At 37.2% G+C, this 27283-nt stretch overlaps 1 protein-coding gene across 14 annotated transcripts in view; it reads right to left on the minus strand.

The window, feature by feature from the left end:
• The window catches only part of MBNL3 (muscleblind like splicing regulator 3), a 117543-nt gene that overhangs the window by 21796 nt on the left and 68464 nt on the right, over nucleotides 1-27283 (minus strand). For 12 of the 14 annotated variants that reach the window (XM_063635349.1, XM_063635346.1, XM_063635351.1 and 9 more), the window contains one exon: nucleotides 11594-11758. In XM_063635349.1, the coding sequence (XP_063491419.1) occupies nucleotides 11594-11758 (165 nt within the window). Of the gene's footprint in view, nucleotides 1-11593; nucleotides 11759-16508; nucleotides 16528-18800; nucleotides 18881-27283 lie in introns of those variants that run through there. The other 2 variants (XM_055267016.2, XM_055267015.2) reach the window with 2 other exon arrangements.

Here is a 27283-nt window from a genome sequence, read left to right on the forward strand (position 1 = left end):
GCTAAGTCACATTAATAGAAACAAGTCTAAATACAAATTGTGGAATATAAAGTGAAGGGCAATGTATACTCATTGCCTCACCCCCACACAGACTTGAAATTGTCACCCGCACAGCATTCCAAGAAGACCCTGTTATAAACCATATTCAGCTTAGAAGGAAGCACTCCCCCATTAGCATTCTACCTTAGATGAGTTTATCAAATTAGCTGATTGGGACATTAGGAAGGGCAGGAAGAATCTGGCGCCAAAAAACTGGCAAGACTCACGAGGGTGAGTAGAAAAGACATGGTTGCCAACAGCCTTAAGCGGAAAGGGAAAGCCAGGTGCCAGGAAAGATAATGGTGTAGTCAGGAGAAGGACTCTAAAGTCTGGGGGCAAATAGCCAAGGGCTGACCCAGTCTAACTAGGTCTTATGATGTAATAGACTACAGGAATACGGGATACTTGTCATGGAATGAGAATGTGAAGCTCAGGAACTAGCTGATGTGACATTATTTTATATAATGAGAAGGAAATCTTCTGGAAACAGCCACCCAGGCATGCTTCTGCAATAAGGCAGACTTTATCAATGTAATGATTCATAGTTGTCTCAAGATCACCAAGAATCTCTGATGAGAAAAACCCCATTTTTGAAGCACAAGATAGTGCTCTTCACTTGACTTTGTGTTGTCTCTGACTTCCTGGTAAATTTCTCACTGAAGTCACCAGCCTATTCTCCTGCATACTTTTTGCTTTTGCCTTTGACAAAAATGAGCAGGACAATTATTGCATCTATTAATTTTTGAACTGAAAGAAAGACCTGGAGGTGGGTGAATTTTCTAGATTAAAAAGTTATTAATCACTAATAAATGCTGATCAATCAACAATATTGAAGCCTAATGTATGTGAAAGCAATGCTTTCTGTTTATGGTAGCTTTTTACTTCTGTAATTTTTTCTTTTCTTTTTTGAGGTGACTCACCAGGGAAATTCTCCTAGCTAAATTCTGCTTTTTTTTGGAATACTTTTAAACTTTCTTAGGTTTGTTATATGCTCCAAGGGTATGGAAAAAAAGCTATAAATTCACGATTAGTCTACATATAAAATGTAAAGGGCTTGCTGAAAGTATTTAGATTTTTCTAAGGTTTCACCACAAACTATGCTATCTTTAGATCTTAAAATTAGTATCCTAGCTCTTATAACTATTTCCTCCTTGAGTATGAAATGCATTCTATAACACTGTTTAGTGAGAAGTAAGCTATCCCATTCTCAATACTGGGGCAGAGGCAGGAACTCCTGAGTGGCTTATTTATTTTCAGTTGGACATTTCTGTTTTCTCACCACCACCTCTGCCCCAGGGTAACTACTCCATTTCATGAATTTGAACATTCAAGGGCTTAGCGTTGACTAACAGCCATGGGTTAAGTCAAGCAGCCTGCAAGCTCAGAAGCTCAGCTTTAATAAGCAACTTTAATCCTGTCTCTATATATCTCTCAGCCCTTGATGTCAGTTGAGCTAACATGAACCTATCTGTGGGTTAATTTTTATTGTAAAGGAAAAGGTTTTAAATATGCTGACTCTGATTTATCTTTACAGCCTGAAATGGTCTGAACACTTAAATGTTTCAGATATTTAAATTCCAACCTAAATTATTTACTAAATACTTGAAAAGAGATGGCTGTCCCTCCCATAACCAGGTGTAAATTTTCATCTTTCTGAGTGTTGTCAACCAGGAAGAATGGTGGTGACAACAGACTTTATGAATAAGATCACCTGACAATTATTTATCCCCATGTCTCTAGCAGTATTAGCTCCTACAGTAGAAATTCCCATGAGTTCCCAGTGACTTGCAGAGTGCTTAGGAACTATCAGGCACTCAGGAAATGTGTCCTAAAAATTAATGAAATATCTAGAGAACAGTGGCTCCTAATCTTTTTTGAGTCCAGGACTTCTCCAAGAGTCAGATGAAGGCTGCAGACTCTGTCCACAGAAAAATTCATGTATGCAAAAAATGTTGCTTGTGATCTCAGCAAGTTCAAGGACCCCACAACACTTACCCCTGGTGTGGGGTTATGAACTACTTACTGGTTAAGAATCTCTGTTCTAGAGTAAGGCTCTGCAAACTAGGGCCCATAAGCCAAATTCAGCCTGCCCGTGTTTTTGTATGGCCAGCAATCTAAGAATGTTTTTTACAGTTTTAAATGATTGAAAAAAATAAGAGAATAATATTTAGTGAAACATGAAAATTATAGGAAACTCTTATTCCAGTGTCCATCCACAAATTTAATTGTGCTTATTAGTAGACCTGTATTACAAAAAATTGTAGATATTTGTTTCCTCTCTTGTTATATAAGTACCTATATAATACCCTCAGTTTTGCATCTTGAACCTCACAGCCTAAAATATTTATATTTGGCCATTCACAAGAAAGTTCACCGGCCTTGGTTCTAAATGATTTCAAAAAATGAAATTCTCCAACACTTTCAGGAGTAAAGCACCAAATATATATATATATATGAACTTAGTATTTGTAGCAAGATTCCACAAATTGAAAATGTTTGGCTTTGTAAACCAATACTAAGGTATTCACTAAAATGTTCTTTTACAGAGTTACTAATATTAGGATTTTTAACTGTTTATAGAACAATCACTACTCAGTGACTAAGAATGGGGAAATAGTAGTTGGAACCCTGTAAAGGTAAAAATTTTAAGAGCCACCACAGATTGCTCTTAAAGGATTCTGAGGCAATGCAATTCAATGCAAAACTATGCCTCAAATAAATGTCTCGTTTACACACACTTTAGGAACAGTGACTTAACAGGTTATTTCTCAAGCTAGTATAAGTAAGTAAAAATTAAATGTTATGCCAAATCAATCTTTGTGTCTCCTCAATAGCCTAGATCTATTTGTAGTTACCTCAAAAATATCCAAGATCAGTTATAATTATTGTTGGATGAATGTAAAATATTTCAAAATCCTGGCCTAAGGTCAACAGAATAATCGGGGCCTTCCATCTCTGAGTTCCTGTCTAGAGTTGAATGACTAGATATTTTCTTTTACAGAAGGGTAAACATTTGGTAACAATTTGTTGACCCAATTTTAATACAAGAAAAATAGCACCCTTAAATTTTACTAGCATCATAATATCTTCATTTTATTGCTCATTTGCAAGCATTTATATAATATAAAAGGAAGCTCCTTTTACAGTCATCATGCATATTTCTATCTTTAGATAATCCCAAAATGCACTGAAATCTATAATTTTAGTTTCCATCCAACTTCACTTTCACACAAAGTACAACTGAATAATCTCTCTTTCACAGTATTTGCTTGGTCATTTCCACACTCCTTGAGTAATGTTCCGTGGGGACTGAAGTGGCCAAAATGCAGGCTGTAGGAGACCCACATAACCTCCAGACTAGTTAATTAGTTTCTCAATAATTGAGAGTTAACTTTATAAACAAATGCAAGCTGATAGTGGTGTTTAAGTACTAATCGTACTTGTTAATGAATAAGTCACCGTGGCTCTAGAGAGAGCTAAGAAAAAAAAAGTTCAAGGGTCAAAAGTGAACCATTGTCCTCACCTAGACCTGGATTTTCTGATCTTATTAATCAGAGAAGTCTCCAAGTAAGAGGAACCATTGAAGGCAGGCAGGTTAGTTGAAAGATCAATAGGTGATTGTGAGTATAAGAGGTATAAAGAGTAACACAAATGAGAACACAAGTCATGGTTCAGAGCTACCCATATTTGCTGGGAGGAGAAATACAACAGCAGGCCAGGAATCATAAAGGAGTACCTAAACACAGATCAGCACATCACCTAGGAAGAGAGCAAATGATTGACACTTCATAAGCAGGGTAACTTTGACATTGTTCCCGAGGAGGTGAACAGGAATTGACATAAAAATTTGTTGGTGACCACCGTGTAATAATAATGGCAATTCAATTAACTTTAGTATTCTAGTAGGAAACAAATATTATTTTTTAAAAAGTCAAGTTTGTGGCATGGATTGTAGTAATGGTATCATGAGCATCTGTTTGTCTCCAAAGTCATCAATTTGTATACATTGAACATGTGCAGCTTTTGTGTGTCAATCATACCTCATTAAAGTAGTTCAAAGAATTAAGTGGTTATCTAGTTTTAACAAAGAGTATAAACAAAATGTGGGTTTTTGGGAAATAAATAGGAAGAACTGAGCAAAGCAAGGAACCCACAGGAAACCTGGAGACTATTTATGAACATGTCAGTGAAAGTCAGATAAATAGGTACGCTAAGAGTTTAAAATTATCAGGGGTTTGACCAACCACAACCACCACCACCACCACCACCACCACCATCAAAACAACACAAACCAAAACAGAACCTTGCATGGCTAATAGAAAGGTAATTCTATGTCGAAAAAAGAAAGGCCCAAAGCTATAAAAATATGAAGAATCAAGTACAAATCAGAAATTAAGGGGACCAGAAAATATTCATCCAACATCTTACTTTTGTTACATAACGAATTCCTAGAGGGTAGAGTTTGTTTCTTGATCATCTTTTTATCCACCCTTTACTCATTTAAATACCTCTCACAGAGTATATGCTCGATAAATACTTACTGAATTGAATAAAAAGGGATTCCTAAACCATTAATTAATTTTTGATTTACTAAATAGATCAACCCAATTTAAAAATCAGAGTGCAAAAAGAAGTAAAAGTAGTTTCAAAAATGGTGGCAAAGAAATTGAATAAATCCTTCAGTCTTGCTCTCCACTGATGAAGACTTTAGGCAGATGGCTAGTCCTAAACTGTCTTTTGATAAAGATATGAATTGCTAGATCAAACGGTATGGAAAGCACAGGGTATTTTATACATACATATGTACATACGTACATACATGAATCCCATATGTGTATGTATTTTTAAAATTGGAGTGGCTAAATCCATACTAGAAGGTACCTAATTAAGAGTTCTTAAAAAAAAGTGATTTAGTGATACTATAGATAAAAATATGTTACTTTATTACAAAGTGTATAAAAAGTAATTTTTATACACTTTGTAATACACAAAGTAATTCACAGTTTTTTATACATAAAGTAATTCACAATGTGTATAATCCAGGTGATTAATGAATTGCTAATGTGACTGGTACCCAGAGTGGTTCAAGAGAGAAAACTATGGAAAGAAGGGTGTAAATTAATATTTAACAGATGATTATAGGACATTAAGGCAAATTAGAAATGCTTGGGGGTACCACTTTAATTATCAGGTGGTGGGGCAACCACAAGTTTTTACATAAGGTCTCCTCTCATTGACAAATTACTGAGCCATACCAACCTGCAGGTAAAAAAAAAAAAAAATTCACAGAGCCCACCAAACTCCCAACCTTCATCTCATTTGTGATCAACAGCAAGCAATCTCAAGGTAGCTGGCTGTAGCTTACACTGTGACCACGAATAGTGAAGCTCACAGGCCACCATGGTCTCATTAGCACCAGGCTCCAACTAACTGAGCTAACCAGCCCCAGAGGAGAAGGACACAAAATAGAGGAGGTTACATGTAATTTATCTCACGGGAATATATAAAGGAGGATAAAGGGAGAACGTTGAGATTTGTGACTATCAAAGAAACTGGGCACTATAGAAGATATCATGTACAAGTGTCCTCTGTTTGGCTGCAAAAGTGTAGCATTTTCATTCAGCTTTTGAAAAAAGCAGATTTCACAGTGTCTATTAACAGAGATGGGGCAAAGCAGCAAAGGGACTGCTAGGGGATTTATTTTGTTTTAACGTAAAAGAAGCTTTAAGCTATGTGACATACACAGTCTTATTAGCAAAAGGCCCGAATAACTACTCTACTTTGGACCAGTAATTGCAATGAGGAGCAAATCTAGGATATGTGGGTTCTGAAGCTTAGACCACTGGGTGGGGAAGTGGAGCCTTAAGAATGAAACACACAAATATATTCTGCAAATTTTACAAACACATTTTAAACACGTTGCTAGGACCCCTCTCAGGGTTTTGGAAGAAAACCATGCAAATGAGCATCCCTAAACCCCTCATGTTAGTCTCAGGGTAAGTCCACCTTAAAAACAATGTTAGTTGAACAAACAGATTACGGTAGGCTTCAGTTGATACACCTAAAAGTAAAATTTTGTCTAATCTTTCAGAAAATGTAGTAAAATCCAGATGATCGTGGCATGGTAGCACTCCAGGCACTTCTGTGATGTGATTTGGTCAACCTCAATGCAGAAGTTCACATATCACGACTGTTGTAATTATATTAAGAGCATATTAACCTTATAATTACATAATGCCTGTCTTTCCTGACTTGAAAATTTTGCAAAAATCATTTTACAAAACATGTAATGTCGCCACATCAAGATGAAAGAACTAAATGCCATCATTCATCATTACATGAGTAGGTGAACTGAAAAACCTGCTGCAGAACCTTCATTAAAATGTTATAATTTCTGTACTGACCATGAGACTGGTAATTTAGAATATGGACATAGTTTTCTTTTCTATTAAACCTACACAATGTCTGGGCCACCTTTTAAAATAATAATTGTTAATAAAAGAGCCATGATAAAACTACTCTTTTCTATAGCATAAATATTTCAGTCAATAAACTAAGTTTATGTGAACTAAAAAACTGTAAGTCTAATATGAATATTTGTCCTCTTGTTTTCAAGTACTATATCATTTAATGACTGACTTACAAAAATTAAAAAGTAGGCCAGGCATGCCAGCACTTTGGGAGGTCAAGGAAGGAGGACTGCTTGAGGCTGGGAAATCAGTACCAGACTGGGCAACATAGTGAGATCATATTTCTATTTCTATTCAAAAATTTTTTAAAAAACATTACTGTGCATGGTGATGTGCACCTGTAGTCCCAGCTACTCAGGAGGATGGGGCAGGATGATGACTTGACCCCACAAGTCTGCAGCTACATTGAGCTATGATCATGCCACTGCACTCTAGCCTGGTCCACGGAGTGACACTGTGCCTCAAAAAAAAAAAAATTAAAAAGTAAATAAATATTTTCCAATTTTATCTCTAGTCACTTAAAATTGTTCTAGTCCTAAGTTTATAAGTAATATAAACCTAAGTAATATAATACCTTGTAGCCCGTTATTAAAAGAGAAAAAAAAAACATTAAAAACATGAGTCTAAAAATAATATTATTCATTAATTAGTGTATCTCCCTTCCTTGTACCTATTTGAACTTTCTATTATTTTTTTTCTCTTGGTTCCGAAGCATTACATCATCTTCGTTCCTTACCATATTAATGTTAGATAAACATATAAGCCTGTTTATGAGAAATATATTTGGTAAATAGAATTATGAAAATGATGTAAAAAGGTGGAGAGGGATCCAGGCAGCTATCAGATGATTCAATTTGAGATAAAGGAAAACCTAGAGAGGAAGCCTTGTTTATGGCCTTCATGGTTTGGAACTCGGTAACTTAGCCACAGGAATGCCAGCTATGAATAGCATACAACAGAACCTGAGGACTTGGCACATCCCAATGCAACCTCAAATGTGCTGAATCAACAATCTGTATATAAATAATCAAATGAATACACTCTACTCAGTCAAGTTCACCTGTGTGTCAGGATCTGTTTCCACATTCAAAGAGAGAAACTAGGGGAATTTCCCAGGTATTCCTTTAGTTTGGATATGGACAGGTATAGATGATATGCAAAATGTCCAAATAAAACATTTTAACAGCCTGTAATATCATAGTCACTTTATAAATACATACACCACATCCAGTAGTGAGAATCTTTCCTCATTACTAAAATTTCTAATTGTAAAACCAAAATTTTAAAACATTAGCTTTGCTTCAGGGTAATCCACTGTGCCTACTCTTTCTAATATTCTTCTACAGTGGTTGTATTTGCCTCATGATTATGGCAAGGGGATACTTCAACTTATACTTTTTTGCTGGGAACATCAGGAACAATCTCTCTTAAACTGCATTGAAAAATACTAGGGAGTCACACCTTTTGTTTCACCTGCTGAACTTCCTTAATAAAGCCAAAGAAAAAGCTTTCAGAGATGGACTTTTATACTGGCAAATGTCAATTCAGACCTGTTTAATAGAGTGAACAAACTTGCCTGCTCCAGCAAGCATTCCACCCAAATTGACTAGGTGTGGCTTTTATTCATTGTTCAGTCACACTCAACAGAATCTGTTCTCTAGGTACCATCGCATTTAGGTTGACATTCCCTTTATCTAGGGGCTTATAATAAGCAAACCATATTCAATTCTGCAAAGGCAGATGTGCTCTTCTGGTATCCTAGAAACAGATCAAAGTATTCTTTGTGGAAAGACATGAAGTTCAAGCCAGTGATACAAATGGGTCTTAATATGCAACCCTACAAATATCAGGACTGGAAATTTCTTAAACAAAAGCATGACTATCTTAGAGACAACAATCAGATTACTGGTTAGGGGTGATTAAAAGGGATAGAGAGTTGTTTGAGGGAGAGTAGGTACCAGAGAAATTAAGTAAAATCATATATTACTTCTGTAATAATATCAAGATCCACAATAAAGAAAAAATTTTTCCAAATCAGACTGGTAAATGTTACTTAAAATTGCTCACACTAGCTCAATTACACCATGTCTACAAAGTGGCTTCCTTAGACCATAGAAGAGGAACATATCAACCATCTTGGAGTTAGATTTTTGTACACATAATAACTGCAGGAATTAATCATTTATTAGCTCATCACATCATAACAGCTATCATTAAATAATCTACAAGGTAGAGAAGCAATTTCCTATTGTTCCCTTGGGTCTTCTAAGTAATGCCTTGTATCTTGTAACATTCTATAAAATAAATTGTACTCCTGTGAATCATAGCAGTCATCTTCCGTCATCTGAAATCTGAAATTACCCTCATTGAAGAAAAGATAGGGAAACATATTCTAACATAGAAAACATGGAGAATCAAATTTGAAAGTACAAGTGAAGAGGCTGGAAAGCACGATGGATTTCTTATTGGATTCTCAAAAAAGCTACTCCCTATTCTCCAGTGTGAGCCAGCATGATCAATAACACTTGAAGGGTTGCAACTTGGAATGGAGAGACTCTAGCAGAGGCTGAATAGAACAGCTTCCCTCTGTACCCCTACTTTACCCTACTTCTTGCTCTCTGATTCCCTGAAACAAGGCATTTCACTAGTACCCTGAAGCTATCCCTTGACCTTTGAAAAGATAAATGCTCCAGCTCTGTAGGAAACACTGGGCTCAGGTGTCTGATAATGAAATCTGCTTCCTATTCTTTGCTAAGTTTCAAATTGAGACATCCCATGAGAAGCTGAGAGTAATAATTGTGACTTAAAATCTCCCTTGCTATACCTTTGACCAACATCTTCCCCCATCCCCTCCCACCCACATCCCCTGGCAACTACCCTTCTACTATGTTTCTATGCATTCAGTTTTTTCAAGGTTCCACATATGAGTGAGATCATACAGTATTTGTTTTTTCTCTGTCTGGCTTATTTCACTTAACATAATGCCTGCCAGGTTCATCCATGTCATCTCATTTCACAATGTATACATCTAACAAATCATCACACACTGTACACTTTAAAATATACACAATTTTATTTGTTAATTATATCTCAATAAAGCTGGGGGAAAAAAATAAAAGCTGCCTTGCTTTATTCCCCACCCACTCACATTTTCTGGACTTACCAAGCACGTTCACTTCTCTGTGATTTTGTTCATAACAATTTTCAGTATCCAAAAGACTTTATCTTCCCTCTGCCCTTAGAAGTAGGGAGGGACTGAGATACGTCAGTATGTGAAAGCCCAGAAAAAGCGTTTGTGCAAGGAGTTCAATGATGTAAAGAATTACTGAGGGTCAAAGAGGAGGTTTGAGGAGTTCACCTTCTAGGAACTAATTTACCAACATAATTAATCTGAGTTCCAAGGCAAAACTTTTTGATAAACTAATAGTACAGAACATGACATCTATTTATTCTACTTAAATCTGTCTAGACATTCTGGAAAAAGAGTATGGTGCAAACCTTTAGTGATTCATCATTGCCTCTCCCATCAGTTTTTGCATTTATCCATAAAGATGTACTCATTAAAGGGTTCCATATCAACACAGATATCCTTGAATTCTGAGAAACAGCTTTATAAGGAGATAGGCTTTACTGACAGCTGATTGTCCACCCCCATTTTCATTGCATCTAAATACTATATACATATTTCAACTTTCAATATGTTCATTGTATCACTGATTAAATGGGTAACAAATAAAGGTAACAGGATTTTCAAATTTATCCTGTTAATAGTTTAAAGGAAGTAGGCCAGCTGGAATTAGAATGAGGCACCACTGAGCTAAATGTGAGGCCTGAAGAACTATAGCAGAAAAGGGACAGTTTTCAATTCCCCCTAAGAGGTGTAAAAGCAAAATGAAAGTTTATATTTTAAGGCATAGGGACAAGATGAATTTTCAATAGAACAATATGAACAGATATAGCTTAATTACTTTATAAAGGATCCATTTAAACTTGCAAGTCCACAAAATAGTAGATATTTGTCTAGAATGACATAATCTTACTAATTTCTGCATAGGGAAACCCTGTAGCTAAGTTAAGGGAAAGCCACCATCAAGATCATGGGAAATTGAGAAAAACTGAGAAATGGTCACAGAGCAGAGAAGAGAGGGGAGGCAAAATTCAAATGAACGCAATGTGGTACCCTGAATCAGACACTGGAATAGAAAGATTACATTAATAGAAAACCTGGGGAAATCTGAATAAAGTCTGGAGTTTAGTTAATAGTAATGATGTGTGATTCCAGTTTCTTGCTTTTGACAAATCTACCAGGGTAATATAAGATGTTAACAGTGGGGAGAACTGGGTAAAAGGTAATACAGGAACTCTTTGTACTGTTAATACCTTTGTAACTTTTCTGTAAATCTACAATTATTTCAAAATAAAAAGTTTATTTAAAAGCAACAACAGGCTGGGCTCACGCCTGTAATTCCAGCACTTTGGGAGTCCGAGGCAGGTGGATCACCTGAGGTCAGGAGTTTGAGACCAGCCTGGACATGGTGAAACCCCGTGTCTACTAAAAATACACAAAAAAATTAGCTGGGCTTGATGGCAGGCACCTGTAATACCAGCTACTTGGGAGGCTGAGGCAGGAGAATTGCTTGAACCCGGGAGGCAGAGGTTGCAATGAGCCTAGATCACACCATTGCACTCCAGCCTGGGCAACAAGAGTGAAACTCTGTCTCAAAAAAAAAAAAAAAAAAAAAAAAAAAAGCAACAACAAAACCCCCATCAAAGAACAAGAAAATTTGTTTGAATTAATGTCCTAGAATTCAAAGGTTTCCATGTAATAATAATCAACTCTCCTTATCTTAAAATGCCCCTGCTCCTTTATCCATATTCTTTTATAAAGTGAACTCATGCATAACTGCAGCCAGGTTTTCAATGCAACACACCTGACTGCTCTCTTCAAGTGCACAGCTCTGTAGTGTCAATGAACATATTAGTTTGTGTCCTAAATCCTGTTGCAACTAATTTCCCCAAGTCCCTGCCAGGTTATTCCACTGTTGATCTTTATCGGCAATTTTCAAAATATAGCTGCGACTTACAAGTGATGACATTTGAGCATTTTGGAGCATAAGCTGCATCTGCTGGGCGAACATGGCTGCGGCAGTCTTCTGTTGAATCAGATTGTTCCGCCCATTAATCTCCAGCTGCGTTTTTAAGTGTGGAGGAGGGTGAAGGTACTTGCAGTTCTCTCGAGTACACCGACCCTGACAATGAAGAATAGGGAAAATATTAAATTAAAACTATACACGGATAAATTTTGGACTCCATTATCTGGGGACAATCTAAGCTCCAAAACTCTTCATCTTGAATCCATATAAGGCGAGAAACACCCTGAAATTCACTGACAGTCTGTTAATGAAATAATAAATCCCTATGCCCGGCAGCCATTTTGTTCTTTAGGTTCCGGAGACAATGGCCCTAGATCACTTGCATGATGGAGACCAAAGTGTATTTTGGATCCTCAGCTAATTGAATGTTTTTTATTGATGTTAAGCACTTTCAAGACAGGACAGTATGTCAGTTCCGTGGAATCAAACATGCTTTTGGTGTCACCTAAATGTTGGCATGGCTGCTGATTATGGTGTTTACTATGTAGCAGCAAAGGATGTCACTGGACTAGTTGTTGATCACATTGTCACAAAGTGACCTATTACTGTGTTGAACTCATGAGCAGTATACAAAGAAGCTAATGATTCTCTCTTATTTGGATTACTAGGTCCACCATAAACCTTTTAAGAAAGCACAACTGCAAACAATTCTATTTCCCACACATGCTAAGATTCTTTACAGTACGTGAGATTATTGGAGGAGGGGAAGGTGGGGAGCAAAAGGGCAACTTTGTTTTTGGACCAAAGAGTGCAAGCTGCTAGGCCACCTGAATTCCCGAGAGAAAAATGAGTTTGTTCACCAAATGTTTTCATTCAACACATGCTATGTGCATTTTCCTTATTTATGATGCCTACACAGTTTATGCAATGGCTTCTCCATTGTTTAGCTATGTTGTTATTAAAATATTCCTATAATTTCACTGAGAATCAAGATCTGTCCTTCAAAACTTTTCTAGAGCTACATATAATGCAAACCCAGATGCAATGCAACTGCTCTTTTTAAATATTAGATCACTAGGGCAAGGTGGCTCTATTGTTTTACCTCCTCTGGCAAGAAGCTGAGTATAACTTAAAAGTCAGTGTGAGAAATTAAAAGACACATCATTGTTTTCTGTCGAGTTTGTCTTTTTGTTTTTCCCATTGCTCAATTTACATTTAATTAAATTAAAGTGATTTACAAAATCAAATACTACCTTACTTTTATGTACTTTTATATTTCTATGCAAATCTTGGAGAAAGAATAATTTATTGGTAGTATGAGTTAAGAATCACGTTAAACTAATCCTCCTAAATTCTTAAAAGTAGCCTAGGAATAGCTACGCAATTTCAGCATATGTAATGAGTGTAAGCAGACCCCTGTGTGTGCTAAATCACAATAATTGGGGTCTTTTCCCCATAAATGTACCCCTAAGAGAGACCATAAGCTTCTTTTTACACCCACCAATGTGAAGCAAGGCAGAAAGTCACAAGAATCTTCAGTTCCTAGATTCTCCACTCTCCATCTACATAACTGAGGTGGTCTGGCTCAGAATTAACAGCTGATGGAGGGAGTGGCACTTGGTGACTTCCACAGCCAAGCATGCTAGTTTATACTTCTACTTCAGGGTTTCTCTTCCTCCTCCCACACCCTAACATGAAAGATTTCCCCAAGGCCCTGTTCTAAATCCTCTTGCTCTCCTCTCTAATCTCTTTTCCCTGGAGAGACTAAGTTGTTTCAAAGTTCCATCAATTTGTACAATTGTTGGGATCTTAAATCTCTATCTCTACCACTGACCTCTCTTCTGAATTTCAGTCTTTTTTTTTTTTTTTAACCAATTGCAGCTGCATTTGGAGACCCCGCTACCTAACCAGGTCTAAATAACTTATTACTGACCTTCCTTCTCATTTGACTATTTTTCATCTTGCTGCATACTCCCAGTTAGGGCCACCACTCTAATTCCTATGCTTTGGGGTAGTTAGACAGCAGTAGTGGGGAAAATAAATTATGCAGCTCAGCAGCATTGCTTAAGGATTGCAGAGCCACCTAGATAGCTTGTTTAGACAATTAACATACACAAGCATGGAACACAATTTGTAACTCCAAAACAACTATATAATAAAGACTGTCTTTCATATTTAGGAATTCCAAACATTAGATAAGTTAAAGAAAAGAAAGAAAAAAGAATAATTGGAATTTCACCATTTGTTACAATTGAGTTTTAATATCATCCACATTGAATGCAACCAGAGAGAGAAGAAGAAAGGGAGGGTGAGAACACACTGTATTTGGCACATTTCCTGCCAATATACAGATAAAGAAGTGAACATGCCTTTGTGCTTTTATATCACTATCCTTTACATAAAGTAACTTATCTTAAGCTTTTTCTTGGGAAATAATGACAGTTTAGCAGAGCAAAAACAGTACACAGAAATAGAAAAAAAGAATTACACTGTAAAAAATTATATCAAGTTGGGCTATAAAACTAAAGTATGGAATATGAGGCAGCATGAGATTTAAAGAAACTTATTCATCTTAGTTAGGAGATTTTACTTGATTTATAAAGCTTCTATTTTGAATGACCGAATCCATAATTTAATTCTATAACAATGCAAATGCACGGCAACACCATCTTACCAGAGACTGCTGCTTATGTTCCAGAAAGCTTATAAAATAAAATAAAAATCTGTATTCTGTATCCAAACAATAGATGAGGAGACCAAGTAATTTAATATCTATATTATCTGTGGAATACAACATTTCAAAAGAAAACTATGCCCGTTTTTTCAAAACGACTTTAGAACTCAGGATAATATATTTATACGCACAACACTTGGTGATAATAAATCTCCTCTACATAGCGTTCATTCTTCAAGAGGCCCAAGTGTAATTATAGGCCAAAATACTTTAATTGGTGTTTGGGAGAGAACAAACTTGGTTTTTTACATCTGTTAACACTTGTTTTTTAATCCTTGTATAGAATTAAGGCTTTGGTAAAGCATGTGAGGTTGGGATGGAGTGGGGATTAGGGAGGGACTGTCCCAGTGGAGTAGGTAATCATCTATTGTTTTTGTCCTTTGGAAAATAAATGACTCTGTACTAGGAAGGTTCCAATGATTTCTGTAGGCCACCTAAGCACTCTGAGTGGGCCACAAGGTACCCTATCACATTGGGTCTATAACAGTTTGGTGTGATAGCCCAGCAGCCATCTTGGCTCTGAAAAATCACCCTTCATGTTTCCCTAGCCAAGTCAATGGTGTCCCAAGCCCTCCTTCTTCCAATCTAGACCCACAGGTTCAGAGTTGGCTCACACTAGCGCAAAGTATCAGATCATGTCTTAAACGACTCTGTAAATGTACCTACGACAGTCGCCACCCTCTGGCAGAGCGGGCTACATACTAAAATCAGCAGCTAAGGGGAGTCAAGACATGAAAATAAACTCTCTCTCCCCCTCCCATATACACTCAAAATTAAAGAAACGTTGAAGCGATTAGAGTGCAAGCTCATTTATACTTGCCTCAATTTCTCTCCTTTTCCATTTCCTTTTGGACTTAAAAAACATGTCATTCTCATCCGGTCTTTCAGTGTGTTACTGAGTTAAGAAAGTAGCAAAGTGATTCAATAGGAAAGCGATTCTCTGCTGAAATAAGTGCTACTACACCTATGAATCATATGAATCTTCCAGCTCCCCTTTCCCATCGACTGTCTTTGAAAAATGCACTCAAAAAGCAGCAAGCAGGGGGAGAAAATAGCCGATGACATTTCTGAAGTATATCTGCATCAAGAAGTTGATGACAGACAAAGGGATACGTTGCGGAACATTTATAAAGCCTCCCAAATTCAATCTATTGCCTTCTTCCTACCTTCAGGCTTCTCTCAAATGAATACAAAGCCTTTGACTAAGAGAGAAAAGTCTCATTGTAGAGATTCAAATCCCACCTATGTCTAGGGAGTTATGAGAGTCAGAGTCTGTCACAAGACTTCCCATGCACTGGGTGGTAGAAAAACCCTGTGAAATGTACTTTATGTTCATGAGAAAAAGCCCTACCATACATCAGAATAAGAAAAGGAACCTGGGAGGCTGCAAATTACCCTTTGTCAGCCACAGTATCTTAAGAGAAACAGCTGTTTGCAGAATGACTTGCTTCTTCAAATACATATGGAGTTAGAGAGAAAAAAAAACCCTAAATACCTTCTCTCGAATACAATTATAACTGGATTACTTTTCAAATACATAATCTCACTGATCTGCTAGACTGCCAACAGTTAAAAGTTAAATGTTAAATCAAGGCACCCAACAGATGATTTGTTCTATGAAGAAAAATGTTGTTATTCCATTTTAATCATCATGGATTAAATGAAAGAATTCTGATGATAGTGCCCTGCTGTAACATACTTACATGCATAGACATGGCTTCTCAGAGGAAGTAACAGTGATTTCAGAATTACAAATCATATGTACCAGTTTGGCTAGTTCCTGCAAGCATCACAGATTTATTAAAGCTAGGAAAAACCTGAGTCAAGATCAACATACAACGAATTAGCCAGATATCAGCATTCTACTGGCAAATTTCCCACTTTCTTTCTCTTAGAATTCTGTCTTTACAAAAATGGATAATCTGCATCATTTTCTCCTCCAAATATTGTATCATCTATAAATATTGATATAAATGCACAAAGAGCAGCCTTAAAATTCTGCATACAACTTTTAAGTTAAATGTGAGATGCAGGCAAGAAATTTAGAGGGAAAAGTCTTTAATAAACCATTTCTTAAATATAATGAAGGCAAAATTAATGAGGCTGAACGTTGACCCCCATGGAGAGGGCCAGCCAAGTACCCCCCACCATTGCAGCCAGCACTGTACCCACCTTCTTCATGCTGTCCCAACTGTGTTTTCTTGACACATCCCATACACACATACAGAGGGCAATGACTTTGGTGCAAACCAGATAACAAGTTTGAATAGGCAAGAAGCTGGGGGGAGAGCAGAAGAATTTTCTTGCCTATCTGCCTCCAGAGAACTTTTACATTTTGATCTCCCAATGACAAAGGGAGTACTGGGCTCAACAATCACACTTTTGTTCTGAAATAGCCCACTAAGATAATTTGATTCCCAGGATGGAAACAGTTTAGGGCTGAATCGGATTGTAGGGAACATCTTGTGCACCTTTATCTTACAGAGAATGTGAAGGCCAAAGGGGTGAGGTGACTTGTCCTAATTCATAAGCAGCTCAGTAAGCACACAAGCCAAGTTTCCAGACTTTCACTACCCAATATGGATTCTCAGTTCAAATCACTTTTCCTCTGTCAAGATTTTCCTGGAACCATCTCCCCACTCCTGTCCCCATTTATCTCTCCCTCCTTTGTGCTTCCAACTGCACCTTGTACTCGGTTTTATCGTAGCTCTGATCGCTGTGTACATCGATAAATTGTTTGCATGCTTGTCTCCTGTATTAGACTTCGAGCCTGTATAACGGCAGAACTACATCTTCCTCCACTTTCAATCTCCAGGGATGTGTGTGTGCCTGATGAATAGTCGCCCCGCCATACACGTTTGTTGAACTTTGTGAGAATAATTTTATAGGGCATAACACTAAGTCTGCCTTAGAAGCCTAAGTGCTTCTCTTGCTATTTTCTTTCATAAGTTCTTTCTTCTCCCTCCAAGAAGAGAACAATAGTCAACACATGACTGAGGCTGCTCCTGGTTGTCTGTTCCAAATAAACCGTTATTCTATTCAGGTCCAGAAAATAGCTAGTTCCTAACTTTTTTTTTTTTTCCTATGAATATAGACCCTGAGGAATATGTGACCATTACGGCTGAAACATCCTGGTAATTTAGTATAACTTAACCAGAAGTGACATGAATCCATGAGACCCACAGACACAAACTCTGGTCTGATTCCAAGGGGTCTCTGGCCACAAAGGCCCTCAGGATATAGGGCCCCACCGGACGAATAGAGGAGCCAGCAGCAGATCCATATCTAATCAGCACCTGGGCCTGCCCAGGAGGGCCCTGCATTTCCAGGGTCAGTTTAGAAAAAAACTGCGTTCTCCAACTGCCCCACCCCCCATCCTGAATTTCTCTGAACAAGCCGCAAGTCAAATTCCCTGAAGCTACTAAGACAAAGGTGGCTTTAGGAAAATCACAGCAGGTGGGGCCTTCTTGTGGCTCTCTAATGCATACGGCTTCTTACAAGAAAAATGCGGCTTTCCTTTATGACCCACGCTTAGCTTTGTTTACGTTAAACATTTATTTTCAAATGATCATGAGCTTGATCTTTTTCTTAGAAATTTTTTAAACAGCAAATACCACTAAAAATCCCAGAAGCTGTTCACAGTGAAAGCAAGCCTGCCTCACTAATAACCCAAATCTACTTCCTGCCCTATTCCACCCCACTTACACACTTTTTACCTCGGTTCTCATCGAACACCGTCCATCACTGTAGAAAAATATTAACTGAATGACTGGTCAATAATAAGCTCTTCAAAAATGCATCATCTATTTACAAACCAGCCAACCAGAATAAAATTAAAACCCAAAGACAACGAAGCACATTGGTACCAAGTTATCAAAAGTCAGAAGGCATTCCTGATGCAAAGTATTCCTAGACGCTGTCTTTAGAGCAGCTGATAGCTGCCAACATAAAATGTCATCAAGAATGGAAAAAAAGGGAGAGAAAAAGTAATGGCACTGAATTTTTTACTTCAAGAAATAAAACACACAGAAAATCATATAACTTCAAAAAGCTCCTTCTACATGGACTTCATTAAGACAGAGCATAAGGAGGTGTTTCTCTCTGACCCATTAGTCAGATCTCCTGCTCCTAGGCTTCTTTACCTCCTTTTTCTGGACACCCCATCCACTCACTTGCCACAACGATTTAGAAGCCAGGAAAAAGAGGGTACCAGCTGCTTGCCCCCTTTATTCCCCAGCTATGGCTTCTGCTTAGGATCCTCTCTAGAGATGCCAGGTTTATCAAATAAATATGCAGGACTCCCACGTAATTTTGAATTTCAGATAAACAGTGAAAAAAAATTTTTAGTATAAGTATGCCCCATACAGTATGTTATCTGGCAGCTCTCTCCCGCCCTGTTCTTCTGCCTTGATGAGTTGAGCTCAATAAAGGCAAATCCTTGAAAACCCATTTTTACCTCTTTACCTTAAGATTCTTAGAAGCCCTCTCCATGGAATCAGCCCAGGCTCTCCCAGGCCTTCATTTGCCCAGAATAAAGTAGAAGACACTCTCAGCCCCAGCTTACCTGATCAGCTGCAAGGAAATTTAAGGAAGTTGACTGTTGGAGACAGCAATTTTTGATCCATAGCTCCTCCCACCAAAAGCTTCACACGGCCCGCTACCCTGGCAGCCACTCCACCTTCCCACCCACCGGTGGCGCAACAGTATATTTAAATACCCTCGATGTCCGCTGGAGCTCCCCCTTTAGGCTAGGATGAAGAGGGGGATGGTGTGTGACCAACACCTACCTGCCTAACCCGTAACTCCGAATTTACAGAACAGATTTTTGAGTATATGAGGTGTTACATAAAGATGAGGCTTTTAAGTTATTTAAGGTTTTTATTTATGTGTGCAGAGGTAAGGGGTGGTTAATCTTTTTTTTTTTCCTTCAGCCCTGTCTTTGGAATACTCAAATTCGAGTAAAAGTCAATCATTAAAGTGCAGGGAAATAACTACTTAGCATCATGTTTCTATATGCACACATAAGCACTGTAAAGGTACAGATTCACAGCATGCAGATAAATAGCTATTATTTGCATAGACATCTTTTTCAGTCAATCCTTGATTACTCACATTAAAAGAGAGCACAAAGTAGAGAGGTATGGCTAATTCTAATGAACCAAATAATATATTCAAGAAAAATGGCAATCCATAATAGCCTCACATTACAATTGTGAACATTTAAGCAATTGCTGGACACAGTCTTGAATTTATTTTTTCATTAAGAATGCAGACTCTTTCATTGGAATGATCAAAGATTAAGAATTAATAAGGTCAGAAATAGTAAAATTGTACTGCTCTGGGGAAGTTTATATGTTTATGGGCATATCATAGAAAGATCAAATAGTAAAGCTGGAAAGGCTCTTAGAGATCATTTAGTCCAGCATTTGCCAGAGTGTGTACTACAGACAACTAATCCCAAGAGAGGAACCTCAAACGCTGGGTTCACTGGTCAATCGGGTATAAGAAATGTCACTTTATATTCCTGTCTTGTAGGCTGACAATACACAAGCGTATGATAAAGGCTCTCACATGTCCTAAAGTAAAGAAACCTGGTTACCTTTGTTAACCCAGCGTTTCCCAACATTGTTTAACTCACAAACCATCCCCCCTTTTTTCATCATATTCCCGTTAACATCTCTCTTTAATATACCCTTAGGAAAATACTGATCTAATCCAACTTCCTCATTCTATAGGTAAAGAAACTAAAGCTTAAACCAAGTTGTTTGGTGTTTTACAGGTCAAGTTAGTTTTCCTTAGTATTTTCATTTTGATTTCTCTTAAATAGAAAAATAGAGTGAACTCCCCAAAAATGGCTCTTCTGTTGAAATGCCATTTTTGCCCATCCCTGATCTCCCAAAAGCTAACAAGATGGATATTTTCCTATGATTGCAAAGTAACATCCCACAATCATCTTCCCAACACCCCTTTTCAAAGCTGTAAGTTTCGTCAGATCTTTCCAAATGGTTGCCGTGGCTTTCTTCTTTCATTTGAAGGCTTTAGTCAAGGAACTTCTGAAATAAGAACATCAAGCCTTCTCTGCCTAACTGGCTTTCCTACATTGTGACTTCTGCCCCTTGAAACCATGCTAATTATTTTAGGCTTTCCATGACTTAAGGGTCTCAAATGAGTTTTCGCTGTACTGAAACCTGGGAAGTCAGAAGGTATTGGGCAATCTCCTCAATTCCAAATGGTTTTAGTTTTGCACTAACCTTAAACCTTGGGGTTTCCACTTGGCAAAATTAAATTTCCTGTCTCTAAGTAAAATGAAAAGTTTCAAAGAAGAATTTAATTTGCAAAAATATCTTACAAATGTATATGAAGAGTATAAGGTGAGAAAGGCACTGATTATTGTTCAAATTTAAACAATTTATCTTTGCTGGGCTCAGTGTGCTGCTCAGAATAAATTAAATAATTATGTCTTTATAACCAGCCACATATCTCTCCACTCAAACTTTATATAAAGGGTAGATATAGCTATTGATTTACCTCTGCATTTTGAAATTAGCGATACAAAGATGAAAATCAGTTCCTCTTTTGTTAAACATGAATCTTCTTTCAGATAAAGAAATGTAAAACATGGTACCAAAATGATTGTTTACAGGGTGAATTAATCAGTGTGAAATTATGTTTCAATCCCCCAATGAGGTCAAATGTCTCCACTTTAGAATAAGCATTTTCCTCACACTCCTACCCTACTACCAACCTAACACCAAAAATGGAATTTCCATGCAGAAAGTTTTTACTTGGTGACATGGACTGCCATTAAAATACTTTTGAGGCATGGACTAAATTTATATTTTGTTAGGGAAAATATGCATTTCATCACCAAAAGTTCTATTGAAACCTTTGTGCTAACTTGTTATTAAAATTGTAGGAAAGTAGGCAACTGTTGGTGAGAATGTAAATTAGCACAGCCACTATATATATATAAAAAAAAAAACCAAAACAGTATGGACGTTCTCCAAAAAACTAAAAATAGAACTATGATATGATCCAGCAATCCCACTGCTGGGTATCTATCCTAAAGGAAAACAGTATTTCAAAGAGATGCACCCCTGTGTTTATTACAGCATTATTCACAATGGCCCAGATATCGAATCAAGTTAAGTTTCCATCAATGGAAGAATGGGTAAAGAACATGTGGTACATATACACAATTGAATATTATTCAACCATAAAGAAGAACAAAATCCTGTCATTTGCAACAGCATGATTGGAAGTGGAGAACATTATGTTAAGTGAAATACGCCAGGCACAGAAAGATCAATACTGCACGCTTCTCACTAATATGCGAGAGCTAAGAAAAAAAAAAACAAAACACTGAATTCATGGAGATAGAGAGTGGAATGATCGTTGCCAGAGGCTACAAAGGATAGTAAGAAGGGGTTTATAAAGAGGGGATGGTTAATGGGTACAAAATACAGTTAGGTAGAAGGAATAAGGTCTAGTATTCAGTAGCACAATAGGGTGACTATAGTTAATAACAATTTATTATATATTTTAAAATAACTAAAAGAGTAGGATTGGAATGTTCCTAACACAAAGAAATGATAAAGGTTTGAGGTGATAGATATCCCAATTACCCTGATTTGATCATTACACACTGTTTGCCTGTATCAAAATATCACATGTATCCCACAAATATGCACAACTATTATGTTCCCATAATAATTATTAATTACAATTAAAATATAATTGTATGTAATTTAGAGTATCAGGCATATGCCCAGGGAAAATTCCAAACTCTAAATGTATAGTGTATTTAAGTGGCATTTTTAGCCAAGTGATTCTTTTAAAAAGGATCTGAAAATTAGGCCAACTTACTGTTTGTTTTTGTTCTACAGACATGAAAACAAGGTATTGATACAAATGCTTTCTCTTCTAAAAATAAAGATCTATTCTGCCTGGCCTGAATATCTACCAAGTATGTTAAGTTTCATCCAAAATGTAACTTTCATTTGGGATGAAATGTTTCAGATATGTGAATACAATTGACAAAGCTCTAATGAAACCGCTGAGATTACTTTAAAATAATTTTTCTTTCTCTCTCTCTCTTTCATATATGTGTGTGTCTTAAAATGTTCCTCTCCCAGTCTAATTTAGTAAATACTGCAACCTTAATTAAGCTCAGCTTCTGCTTCCAGTGAGCAGTTAATATTTAATGATGATGAAACTGTTCCCAGTATTTAAAGAACTAAACAAGGCCCTCCACAAACAATGTAACTAGAAATGGGGTTAAAGAAAATAGTGATAAAGGGATGCTTTTTGCTTTAAAATAAATCAATGCCTCAACCATAAATGTCTCATGGCCTTACAGAGAAGAAGTTGAAATATGACCACTGCCAAAGGATGCATATCTCCACACCCAAAACAAGAAAAAAATAAAGCAAAGCACAGAGAGTTAATTAGTTAGCTTCAAAATCTATGAACTGTACTCCCTTAGTCAATTTAAACAGCTGGAACAAGACTTATTAGAAGAGCAGTACATGTCTAAGGATGTAGTGTTCATTAAAAATGTGCATCCTTTATATTAAGCACAAAAAGATTTCTGGGGTCATTCAGGCCATGGTGATATTCTAGTCAGTGCCTTTTAATTAGCGGAATCCTTATTTTAGTGAAGAAAAATAAATAAAATAAATCTACTCTAGCTCCATTGTGCTTTCCCTCAAAATCAAGATAAAATTAGAAAACTTCAGAAAACATGTCTTTCTGAAAAAAAAGTAAGTCAGTTTATGTCTGTTATATAAGGTAAATCAAATTCCATTCTCAAAGATTTTGACAAAGTGGATAGAGCGAAAGAAACTAGGTAGTGTAAAACATCAGTGTGCTAATCTTTTACACGCATTTTTCTACTAAAGATAACTAGACTATTAATTTGGTTTTACATTGTTTCATGTTTTGCATTGACTTGCTATACTAGACTCTTGCATATAAGGTCAAATGATGCTTTTGATGTTAACTAATTCAGATCGCTTATGAATAAGCTGCAGATATTGTATATACAGCTTTAGCTCATGTTACTTGGCATGAGACAATTGTTGATACACATTTAGACACCAGGTTGAGGCCCCTGTAAAATTATATTTTCTATTAATATCATGAAAGTAGTCATAAAACATAAACTAATTTTAAAAACAAAACTAGTCATAAAAACAAAACTAATTTGAGAGATTTTTAGAATACTGTAAACTGGTTTCCATTTTTTCACACCATGTCCACCTTAATATTAATGGCTAACTTTATTGTGGATTTACCACTTGCCAGGCATTGTTCAAAGTGCTTTATATGCATTAACTCATTTAATCTTCACAATTGAGGAAACCGGGGCACTGAGAAGTGAAGAAGCATGCCCAAGCTGACATAACTAATAAGTAGCAGAGCTGGGATTTGAACCTATGTGCTCTGTGTCCAGAGCTCATACTCAATCAAGATACTGTGCTTCGTAATACTGTGATAGTTCTAAATAGAGGAATGAGCTGGTTCAAATATTTATACTGTCTGGGCCACCACTTTCCCTCTAAGATTATAACAAAGACTGCATATCAACTGGCTGTTAGGTATGTCCAGACACTAGTTACTAGCCCAATTTTATGGCAAATTTATTTTGTTCAAAACCCAGGGATCTTGGATGACTTGAGAATGAATAAGACAAGGCAATTGAATGTGTTTGTTTTTGTTTATTTGTTTGTTTTGTTTTTTAAGATAGAGTCTCACTCTGTTGCCCAGGCTGGAGTGCAGTGGCACCATCACAGCTCATTGTAACCTCAACTTCCCCAGGCTGAGGTAATCCTCCCACCTCAGCGATCTGAGTAGCTGGGACTACAGGTGCACACCACCATGTCCAGGTAATTTTTGTATTTTTTGTAACGATGGGGTTTCCCCGTGTTGCACAGAATGGTCTAGAACTCCTGGGCTCAAGCGATCCACCTGCCTCAGCCTCCCAAAGTGCTAGGGATTATAGGTGAGGGCCACTGTACCTGGCCCTAGGTAACCAAATGTTAGAAATAGCCTTCCATAATTCCTGAAGCAGAACAATTAGCATAAACATGTTATCTGTTAACACAGCTTTTTAGTAAATGTTTGCACAGTCGCATTTTGCTAGTTGGTTTGGGAGAAGCAATGTCCAATTATCAGGAGTTGGGTCATGAGGGCTTAAGCATAAACGGCCATGACTTGACAAAAGTAACAGTCCAGCAATATCCCATGGAGACTGAGAACCGATAGAGGTAGGACTCAACAAAAGAGGTGGCCTGTTAACTTCATGACTATCATCACCTCCCTAAGAGAAGAATCTTTTAAAAACACCATAGTGCCATTCAGAAGCAAGTTTACTCAGATGACAAGTGAGTGCTGTAGGTTCGACACTATCACAAAGCAGAGAAAGTCTCCAAATGATGAGAAAAGATCAACCTTAACACGAAATGGTACTAAGTGTTCTTCTGAAGCATTTCATTCCCCTAAGGACAAAGGCAAATGAGAACGCACATGAACTGCACACACCATTTCACAAAAGACTACCCCACCGAAAGCTCAGTTTCAGAGGAGGTTTTAGTTAAATGACCGTAAAGTAGATATATTTTGAGATACTGCAAAGTGGAGGTGATGATCTGTGGCCCTAGGCACTAGGGTTTGACTTTTTCAGTGCTTCAAATGTACAAGTTATGTTTCTTTCTTTTCTTTTCTTTTCTTTACTGTCAATTTATTTTTGGTTAAGCAAGCATTATTCACAAAATAAAACTAAAGGGTTTCAAATACAAATTAATATGTGGCTGCATCATGTAAACATGCCAATAAAATAAACACATCAATTCTATTCTGTGATTTATCATTTAGGTTTCTCCACAGCTTTTTAAAATGAGAAGATCACCTGAGCCCAGGAGGCTGAGGCTGCAGTGAGCCATTGTTGCCGGGGGTCCTTGTTCTCAGAGCTCCCAAGATGGTGGCAAGCCTCTTTTTCTCTGACCTGGGGTTCTTGGCCTCATGGATTCCAAGCAATGGAATCTTGGGCCATGTGGTGAGTCTTATAGCTCTAACAGAAGCCATGGGTCACAGAAGAGAACCGTGGAACCCAGCGACTAGTGTTCAGCTCAATTAGGACGAACCCGGACACTTAGCCATGCAGGAACAATGGCAAGCCTTTAGCCCGATCGGGAGCAGCAGTGGGCGCCTCGCTGGATGAGGAGCTCAGTGGACACCCTGCTGGATCTGGAGGGGTGGAAGTCAGCGGCGGGTCTGTGAGGGTGGCAAACAGCAGTGGTGGACGGCGAGTGAAAGCTCAGCTCAAGCCGTAACAACCATGGACCAGAAAAGTGTGCAGTAGCAAGATTTAAGAGAGTGAAAACAGAGCTCCCATAAAATGGGAGGGGACCCAAAAGGGGTTGCCGTTGCCGGCTGGAATGCCTGGGTTTATATCCCCATCATTGTCCCTCCCCCTGTGCTCTCAGGCGATAGATGATTGGCTATTTTTTTTACCTCCTGTTTTTGCCTAATTAGCATTTTAGTGAGCTCTCTTTACTACCTGATTGATCGGGTGTGAGCTAAGTTGCAAGCCCCGTGTTTAAAGGTGGATGCGGTCACCTTCCCAGCTAGGCTTAGGGATTACTAGTCGGCCTAGGAAATCCAGCTAGTCCTGTCTCTCACCATGATCTTGCCAGTGCACTCCAGCCTGGGCAACAGAGTGAGACCCCGTCTCAGAAAAAAAAAAAAAAAAAAGTGACTAGACAACGGAGGATGCAGAATCCAAAAGTATACTAATACTTGTAAAGACAATATAATAGGGAGAATAATAACAACAACAAACAAATCCACTGTTATATGAATCAACTGTTTTGGAAGCAGGTCACAGGCTGTTCATACTCTGTCCTCTAATGTCTTTGTTCCCAAAAAGAAATGAATTTAAGTTTTAATAGGAACACTATTTTATTAGAAAGAATGCTAAGCTGAGATTCAAGTGCCCTTAATTCTAATTAGTTTTAGATCATCGGTAAATTATTCTCCAATCGTGTTAACTTCTCTAGAAATAATTCCTGCCCCTACATACTTTCTAGGTGCTTTGAAAGAAAAAAGGAACAAAGTAAAATTTAGTCTGTTTTGGAAGTAAAATCAGTACAAAATGTAAAAAATATATTTTTCTTTATTAGTTCTTTACAACAGAACTAAAATATTTCCCGAGAATTAAGTATAATAACTTTGACAGATTATAACTACTTTAAATCATTCTACTTCCCTAAAAGAGGTAATATATTATCATAGAGTAATTAACAATTATATGAGTAATATAAATTACTATGTGCCTAGGGAGGGAATTTATATACGTATAATGTTAGGAAACTGAGGACACTTCTCTTATTAGAACTGGACATTATTGTCAAACAGTCGCTGTTCCCACAACTTAGTAGTATTCTAGGCGAAAAGGCAGAGGATAAAGAACCATATCCAAGCTTTAATCTCACCCTCGTAAATAAGTAAAAGGAGAAAAGAATTATTGCTTCTTTTCAAGTGGTAATAAGCCAGTGCCCACTTAGGCGACTAGTTTATCTAGTCAAGAGACACTCTTTTACCATCACAAGCTTCTTTAAGATTTAGCATAACGAACATCCACTTTAAAATCATAATGAATGAAACATTCAAAGTCATTTGTATTATATAAAAAAGCATAGAGCATCACGCTCTAGTTGGTACTATTTTTATTCTAATTTTGCCAAGGGTACTGTTATATTTTACTTATAACATATATTAAAATGATAACAAGAAACCAGGCAAGTCATTTTTTCCCGGTAAGTTAGAAAGACAAAGCCAAATAAGAGACTATAAAAGATGTTAATGGTGCTTAAAATATTAAAAAAAAATTGTAGCGAAGTGATTTTAAATATCATTTAAATAAATTGGTAAAATAATAAAATTGA

The sequence above is a fragment of the Symphalangus syndactylus genome, chromosome X, assembly GCF_028878055.3.
Source record: "Symphalangus syndactylus isolate Jambi chromosome X, NHGRI_mSymSyn1-v2.1_pri, whole genome shotgun sequence".
Lineage (NCBI taxonomy): Eukaryota > Metazoa > Chordata > Mammalia > Primates > Hylobatidae > Symphalangus > Symphalangus syndactylus.